The sequence below is a fragment of the Osmerus eperlanus genome, chromosome 15 (genome assembly GCF_963692335.1).
Source record: "Osmerus eperlanus chromosome 15, fOsmEpe2.1, whole genome shotgun sequence".
Classification (NCBI taxonomy): domain Eukaryota; kingdom Metazoa; phylum Chordata; class Actinopteri; order Osmeriformes; family Osmeridae; genus Osmerus; species Osmerus eperlanus.
The window spans coordinates 10,295,332-10,304,248 of NC_085032.1; the positions used below are offsets into that span (position 1 = coordinate 10,295,332).

General features: G+C 48.8%; 1 protein-coding gene across 3 annotated transcripts in view; it reads left to right on the plus strand.

Annotated features, from left to right (window-relative positions):
- The window catches only part of znf438 (zinc finger protein 438), a 30,657-nt gene extending 22,162 nt beyond the window's left edge, over window positions 1-8,495 (plus strand). For all 3 annotated transcript variants that reach the window (XM_062479694.1, XM_062479695.1, XM_062479696.1), the window contains 2 exons: window positions 3,465-5,199; window positions 5,626-8,495. In XM_062479694.1, the coding sequence (XP_062335678.1) occupies window positions 3,491-5,199; window positions 5,626-6,241 (2,325 nt within the window). In that variant the 5' untranslated portion in view covers window positions 3,465-3,490 and the 3' untranslated portion in view covers window positions 6,242-8,495. The remainder of the gene's footprint in view (window positions 1-3,464; window positions 5,200-5,625) is intronic.
- Window positions 8,496-8,917: the final 422 nt, after the last annotated feature.

The following is an 8,917-nucleotide window of genomic DNA, read 5'->3' on the forward strand; positions in this document are numbered from 1 at the left end:
TCCCATCTCACTCTCTCTGGTGTACTGTGGCCAGCACAGACCTGACCCCTGACCCAGGGAAGATTAGCTTCCTGCCATACTAAAGCCGGAGCCAGATTGAGGGGTGTCCCTTATCTTTGGCTGCTTTCCCGGGTCCCCCTGGTGATCTCCTTGTTACCAGTAAAGGACCGTTAGAAAACCACAAACTGACGTTCCAAAAAAGATTTTTTTTAACTTTGTGAATTGGATTCAAAATCGATACAATAAGTGTACAGTAATATGTAACATTGGATCAAGCTCTGTACAACCAGATTTTTTGGTTGGGAATTGCGTCCGTTTATTTTGGTTGGCAGACCCCCTGTGGTGCTGACCTACCATGTGATTAACATTGATCCCGTCCATGTCTGCAAGCTCAACCTATCAGGACGCTCGGCTTTACAACAACAAGCCGTCTGATTGTGGTCCAGGTCGAGGAGCCCAAAAAACTGAGGATTTGGGATTATCATGGGTAACCTCCTCCATCTCTCGCTCCAGTTCCCCCCACTAGCTTTCCCCGGGGCCAGTCCCCACCCCCCATCCTCCCTTGTCTGGTCTCTGGTCCCGGCTGTTCTTGGGTCACGATCATCGGACACAGGTGTGCAGGAATACACCCCTCTCCCCACCATCACCACCACCACCACCCAGTATGCACTGGGAGGGTTGGTTATGAAGGCTTGTGTTCCTCTTAGTATTTCCCTTTCCCCCCCCCCCCCCCCCCCTATCTGTCTGTCTGCCTGACTCCCCTGTGGCTGTCTCAGGTCGACATGTGGCCGGGGGAGGGGGTGGGTGTTTAGGCAGATAAAGAGGGGGAGGAGAAGGAGCTCTGAGAGGAGGGGGCGGGAAGGAAGATGATGTCAACATGCTCATTATGCAGATGAGGACTTGCAGCAGGAGCTGATTCACAAAACGAGAGGCGATAAGGAGAGGCTGAACGGAGCGGGGAGAAAAGGGTATGGTTGAGGCGAGATGTCGGAGAGACTGCGGCGGGGGTGCAGAGCCAATAGGATGTCAGATATGAATGTATGAATATTGACGAATGGGGATTCTATAATCGCCATACAGCAAGCAGGGAATCTGTCGTTTATTTACAGACATGCCCCTGATTCTAGTTGGCCTTCAGCTGTACGTGAGTGTCCTGAGGCTGTCGCCATTATCTCCACTAACCAGCCCTGTCACTGTACTCCCCGTAACAGAACCGGGGTGGAGGTTGTGAGTGTGTGTGTGTTTACAACAGAGTCACAGAGTCTCTGGAGACTGGCTCCTAGCGCAGCTACACTTGGTCTGCCATGAGGACACCAGCTGCACCACTCCTAACAGGCTATCAATTCTGATCAGCTCAGAAAACCCCACTCTGTGCTGTCTCCCATTTCTCTCTCTCTCTCTCTCTCTCTCTCTCTCTCTCTCTCTCTCTCTCTCTCTCTCTCTCTCTCTCTCTCTCTCTCTCTCTCTCTCTCTCTCTCTCTCTCTCTCTCTCTCTCTCTCTCTCTCTCTCTCTCTCTCTCTCTCTCTCTCTCTCTCTCTCTCTCTCTCTCTCTCTCTCTCTCTCTCTCTCTCTCTCCCTATTATTCTGGCTTTTGCTCTCTGTTTGTCTTTCTCTGTCTCTTTACCCCCCCCCCCCCACCCTAACAAAAACACTCTCCCAGACACACACATCTGTGTATCTCCATTTCATTCTGTCGCCTCTCCCTCTCTCATCTCATCTCATGGACTCAGGCAGACAGTCCCACCACAGGCTGGTCCAGCAACTGGAAGCTGCTTGGCCACGTGCAGCCCTCAGAGGTGTGGGCGGCCCTTGCTTTTAGGGCAGGGGGGTGAGGTGGTGAGATGGAGGTGGTGTCAACAGACATCTTTTTACTGTGTCAAACGAAGACGTGCACACACACATATATCTGTCCTTCTTTGGAATTAGGTGATACTGCTGATTGGAGGAGAACAGCTAGGCCACTCTCCCCCACTCTGCAATCTGCCATCGATTTCTACCTCCCATCTAACACAATTAAAGTTCTAGATGTCTCATGGCCCAGTGCTGGTATAAGTTGAGTCAGACAAATTCACAGTTGAGTTGGACTCAACTATCCAAACAGGGTTGGTATATTTTCAGTTTTATGAGTTGCGATGCTGTGTGACCGTACTGTATAAATAATCCCTCTCACAGAAATACTTCCAGGTGTTACACGTGTATTTTTTCTTGAAATCTTTTAGTTCTTACCTTTTCTCACGAAATGGAAGACAGACCTTCGACCAAGTTTTCTAGGAAGTTAGAAAGTGAGAGAAAGAAAGAGAGAGTGATAGAAACCGCAGTCAAATATTTGGTCTATTCTGACAGGTATCGGACTCTAGCTGGGTTTTTTCCAAAGATTTCACATGGACAGAACCTGTGCCAGCGCAATTTTTTTAATTTAAAGTGGGATCAAAAATTTGAAACTCAACCCAGGTCATTATCATCTGTTTACAATCATGTACCTTAAGCCATTCCACTCTCGTCTTTTTCTTGAGACGTTGATATTTTATGAAAGTATAGTTTGGGTAAAAAAAATCTTAAGAAATACCTGAGGTTATTCAGAGCTTATGTTTAAAGGAGGCTCGAAGCTCGGCTCACACGGGGGAGGATTCTAGCTTTAGGTAGACTTCTTTTTCCGATAGTTAGTAAGATGATACCATAGTGTAGAAACATGTAATTGTCTGTTTGGTGTTACGTTTTCATAATGTTAGACCATCCCAAATCTTCTGGACCACTGAGACAGTCATGTGGCTGTGGGGGGCATTACAGGGAGGTTGTTCTGTCAGTGTTTACAACGAGTCTCCTTTCCCTGTGTCTCGGAGGCAGGGGCAGGAGGGATGAGCGCAAAGATAACTCCCCTCTGTCTGGTGAAACCTCCAGCCCCTTCGGGCGCCTTTAATGCTCCACTGACTGATCCTTCCAGGAAGTGAGTGAATACAAGGAGAACCCCCCGAACCCTCCCCAGTCTGCTCCGCCAAACCCCGGTGTAAGCCACTGCGGCACGCTGTGCTCAAATCAAAGGGGGCTCTCTCTCTGTGCCTGAGGGCAAAGGGATTCTGTGTGTGGTAGTGTGTGTGTGTGTGCTGACAGTGTTGGTGTGTGTGGCCTGAAGGAGGCACGGGGTAATAGGTGTCCTTGTCACACACGCAGACATGTTCATTTTCATGACAGCATCTGTCTGAGCCTCTCTGGCTCTCTCAACTTGGTATGGTTCTGTGGTGTCATGGCACCATTAAGGAAACTAAGATCAAACCTCACGCTCGGAAGGTTGCTACTGCAATACCTGTAATCACTGGAGACAAATATGTCGGGGATAAAACTCACGTACTTTGTTGTTGTTGTTGGAATTCATCTCAGATGTTGGAAAATATTGGAATATTACGTCTATGGAACTGGAATACAGTATATTGTATATCTATTGATGCTTGTGTTGTTGTGTTGACAGACGAGTGCAGCCCTCCATGCTTCCTGATGAAGAGCCTCCAGTTCAGAAGCATCGCCCCCAAGGCCCCGGCGCCAGCCCCAGCAGTGATGCCCTCCCCAGCCCTCCTCTCCTGCCAGCCCTCCGAAGCCACAACGGCCACCAGTCCCAAATCCATCATCGTGCCAGCCCAGAACTATGCCCTGATGCAGGTGGCAGGCCAGGAGGGAACTTTCTCTCTGGTGGCACTGCCTCCTTCTGTCTCCTCTCAGACCCCTCAATCACAACAACCACAACAACAGCCAATGCAAACAAACCTAAAACTACCTATTTCCCGATACCAGCCAATGAGAAGCAAGGGAACCCCCCCTGCCCCAGTCAAGTCAGCCCCGCCTATTAACAAGACAAAGACCCCCACTAAGGTCACCGTGACGACCCGGGCACGGTCATTAGCTTCAGTGAAGAGGAGGCCGTTGGAGTCCAAAGAGACAAAGGAGAACCCGGCCAAAGTTGAACCTTCAGAGCAGATGATCCTTATAGACTCCTCGTCCAATGAGATTTCAGTCACAGCTGTGCTCCCCGACAATGCTGTCCTCTACCCAGGCTCCCAGGTGAAGCAGGAAGTAGAGCCCTCCAATAGACCTGCCTCGGACCTCCTCCAGAACATCCACTACCCCTCGACCGCTGCCAAGAACCCTTTAGCCAAAATCGAGGAGGAGAGCAGCAGGCCCTACCAAGCCAAACAAACTCCAACACAACCAGCAGGAGCCGGCAGCATCACCGTCCTCTCCCCAGCCATCTTCAGCAAGGCTGTCCAGATAATCCCCTCCCCCCCGAAAGGCAAGCTTCCCATCCTTCCCTACTCCAAGATGAAGAGCACTCTTATCCCCACCGCCAAGCTCAACAACATGTCCCCCGAGAAGAGGTTCCCCATCGCCTCCCCAGATCCAGCCTCCAAGACCACAGAGACTGTAGATGCCCTGCGTCACAGCCAGATGCCAAACTCCACGCCCCAGAACCAGCCCCAGGAAAAGGCCTTCATACCACTGCTCAGCCCTTTACCAAAACCTCCAGGTAAGAAGAGGGGGAGGAAGAGAAAGACCATGGAAGACATTCTGGCTTTTGAGGCAAGGAAAAAAAGATCCTTGTCTTTCTTCAGGAGGAGGGTTCCGGAGAAACCCCCGGCTGTCCCTCTGGGCTCCAAGCCGAAAGAGGTGGACATCTCCAAGAAGTACCGCAGTATACGACCCAAGCCCATGCTAGTGATGGAGACTGTTCCCCAGCTGGTCAGCCTTCCCGCCCTGACTCCAGACACCCAGGACCAAGAGCTCCTCCTGGGGCACCAGCTCTCCGCCAAGCTCCTGGACTGCCCCGGCACTCCCCAGCCCGCTCCCCTACACTTCCGACCCAGCGCCCAGCGAGTATACCTGGGTAGTCGGCCGGTACACCGATGCCCGACCTGCGGCCGCTGCTTCCAGTTCAAGCATCACTTGCAGAGCCACATGAACAGCCACACCAACAGCCGGCCCTACGCCTGCCCTGTCTGCCGCAAGGCCTACGCCCACTCAGGAAGCCTGAGCACCCACATGAAGCTGCAGCACTCCGACGGGCGGCCCCGGAAGACGTTGCGATGCGAGTTCTGCGAGAAGGCTTTCGGCTACGTGGGCGTGTACTTCAGCCACCTGAGGGAGGTCCACAAGGTGGTGCTGACGGTGGAGCCTTCCATCAGCCAGCACGAGGAGCAAGTGGCCATAGAAGGGTGAGTGATTTCAAACTCTCCTGGGTGGAGGATGCTGGCTATTTCAGTGGGATTAGGTACATGAGGTACGCTTGGTTTGACTCATTAGAAGCAGGGGGAGCTAGTGAAGTAGGAAAGTGGAACAGGAAGCAAGCGTCGAATTACGGGGGGGCTTGGGGGGGTTTGAGCCCCCTAATTAAGACTTGGACCCCCCAAAAGAGGTAAAAACAACAGGTCGGGGGGGGTCGATACACGCCCTGGAGAAGAAGTTGACCCCCCCGATTGTCATTGTATAATTCGCACTCTGACAGGAAGCCAGTTTGATCTTTAGTTTTACTCTGCAACCACATTGGCCACATTAGCCACTGTGCTTCCTCTGTGTCTGGTGAGCCTCAATTAGCCTCAGTACCAACAGATTGAGATAATGGAGTTTTGTCCAACCCACAGGGAGATGTCTCCGGACGAGCAGGGGCAGGAGCGTGAGGACCCAGTGGAGCTGCAGATCAAGTGCGGCCGCTGCCAGGCCATCACCCCGACCTTCGCCGACATGAAGCTCCACCTCCTCTACGTCCACGGCGAGGAGGTCCAGGTGCGACTCCGCGAGGGCGCCGCGCGAGGCGGCCGCGAGGCCGAAGACGAGCTGGTCAAGCACGCGGCGCACTACTGGCGGCAGCTCAACGAGAAGCGGAATCTGGTCAAGTGCGGAAGCTGCGACGAGGAGTTCTTCTCCTTCTCCAAGCTCAAACGCCACATCCTGCACCACCACCGAGGGGAGCCCGAGGACGGCGAGAGCGGGGAGAGCGCCGGAGAGGCCGAGGGCGTTTGTAGCCGAGGGCGATCGTCCCGGGAGGGCGCGGGCTTTCTCTGGGCCGGCTCGGCCTATAACTGCGTGCTGTGTAGCCACATGCTGGACAGCAGAGAGGAGGTGATGGAACACTGGAGAAGTCGCCACAACTGTGAGCAGCCCAGCGTGCTGTGGGAGGCCCTCAGCTCTTACTCTGGTCAGGGGGAGACAGAGATGGAGACGGAGACAGACACACCTGCCCACAGCCCCTCACACTAGCCCCCAAAACTGTTACTGTAGGAGCCCCTGTACACTAGGAGCCCCCATACTGTAGAGCCCCGAACCTGCAAAGTACAAGCCCCCACACCATGCACTATCTTATCTGGGGGCTCCGTCCTTACCTCCCAGACTCAGTCTTGCTAGAAGTCAGTCAGTAGCACTAGGGTTGGGTATTTTATTGATTCCAATTCTCCCTATCGATTCCGGTTCTTATTTCAGTATTTTAGAGAAAAATAACATATTACATTTTCTAGACATCATTCATCATTTAAGCTCAGCTGTGTTTTGTAGAGTTTGAGACGTAGCTATGGTTACCACTAGCTGAATCTGAGGTGCTCCGGGATGTTGATATGTGTCTCTTCTCACGTGCTTGGTAGACGTACTGCATAACAAATGATGTGACAGTAGGTCCTCATAGAAGGTTCTGGCAGTGCAACTTTTATGGGCTGTAAAAGGCTCACTCCAGTTCACTCTGAAGTGTGACTAAAATATGCAAAAGTTAGGGACCGAAGCAAAATCTAAATGCACGTGTCTTATCGACTCCACGGTTCTTGGACATTTTGTTCCAAGTTGGAACTCATTCTTGATACCCAACCCTCAGTAGCACACAGGGCGGAGCTTCCCAAGAGTGTCGTAGCTCCAATGTCATTCACCTCGGGTAGAAACATTTAGAGATGACCATGGTGCTATGATACTTGTGGGAAACTTTAATAGAGAATCCACTATGTATAGTTTATAGTATTTTCTGTCCTTTTTTTGATTGCACTGTTTTGTTTCTCTGTATTCATTTGTTGTATATTAGTTTGACATGTTTTTTCTTTATTTGATTGTGTTTTTTAAAGACACAGTAAAGCTGTTTTTGAGACCTTAGTCTCATAGTAAGGGCGTACTGTCTGCCTTGAATTTTTATTGGTGACAAAACAATTACTAACAGGATATTGACCAACAAAGTTACATTAATGTGACCGGTGAAATTTAAATCATTTTAAACTTTGGAATTCAACAAACTTACGGCGGGTCTTTTCTAAACTTTGACATGGAAGGAAAATCATTCTCACCAGCAGCAAAATAAAAAACTGCCTTTAGAATTTTTTTTATTTGTCTCGTGAACTATAAGCCTTGTCATAATTTAGTTTTCAAGTACTATAAACGGTGTATGTGTTTATCCTGTGGTATGGCTAAGGTCGAAGCGCACTGTAGGTTTGAGTGAAGATTTAAACTCAACAAAACTGTTAGGTTTGTCATGTTTTACACAAGGATAGAATCAGGACTGCGTCCGTCTGTTGTTGCTAGCTAACAGCCTGAATTATTAGCCTGTGGAGTTTGTGCATCTGAGCACTGTGCAATGAAAAGAGTATTTAAACTGTCGCATCCTCCTATACAAAGTATATGTTTTCAGACAGAAATACAGAAAAATATAATTAATTTTGGTATGTTTTACGTGGGTATTTGGTCATTGGATACCCATCATTTCCACATGTTTCTAAACTTGCCATGAGGATGTTCAGTGTTGTGTTTTTTTGGTCAGGAAATTCCAATCTAGAAGTATCCGCATTTGTTTATGACTGTGTAACCTTTTCATATAAGAAAAAGAAAAACAATCACAGGGTAAGTGAATGTACCTTGAATGTTTTCAAACCAAATTATATATATATAGATCTATACAAAATATACTTATATAGATAGATTATATATAGATATATGGAGAATATATATTTGCATAGAAAACAGTGAATAAGCTGCTTTGTTCTGTCTCACAATGGAGGAAATGGCCGAGATGTATTTCAAGCCTGGCAACCCAAACCAAGTAGAGCTCTCTCCTTGTGTTTGTGACACAAACCAAGGTGTCTGTCCTCCTCTAGTGAGACCAGAACACACCAGTGACTCTTAGTACAACAAAGAAAACTGTGTGAAGAATCATCTAGTTAAATACATTGTTTGTTCCACAAAATGGTGACTGTGTCAAAAATGGCTGAAAGTGTTTTGTGATAGTGACTGTGTACCTGAAAAACCTTAAATTTCCAAAAATAAAAATATAGTATGGTTTGCTTAATGAATAATAATTAAAAAAGGTTTGTGATATTTACTGGGACTAAAGTGACATGGAAATTATATAAAGCAGTAATGGTCGTACATACACACACAATCTGATGCACATTGATAAATTAAAATTTTGAACCAGTTCACGGTGGGGTGCACATAAAGCAATACAATCAGCATGTGGTCCTGCAGCCCTATAAATGTGCAGTGTATGAGGACTTCATTCCAACGAATAAAGAGTGTTTTCTAGCTCTATGAACACAGTCATGAAGATTCATGTTCCAGAAGACTTCCCATTGGGGTTGAGTGGAGGGGTAGGATATTGTGTGCCTGCGACACGCATCAACACAATCATCAAATGCCTTGTGATGGGCTCATATTTAATGAATGGAGCTAACAATACATTAGGAGAATCCCTCCCTTCCTCTCTTTACCTCTCTCATTTCTCATTCCCCCCCTCTCCTAACCTCACTCTCCTTTCTCATTTTTAACCTCATTCCCTTTCTTTTTCCCTCTATTCTTCCACCCCCCGTCATGCCTCTCTCACCCTATCCTTCCTCCCACCCTTCCCTCTCCAGACTCAGATGATCCTCTCCCCTCAGCTCTGTTGCCACCCCTGAAATAGGAGTGTACGGG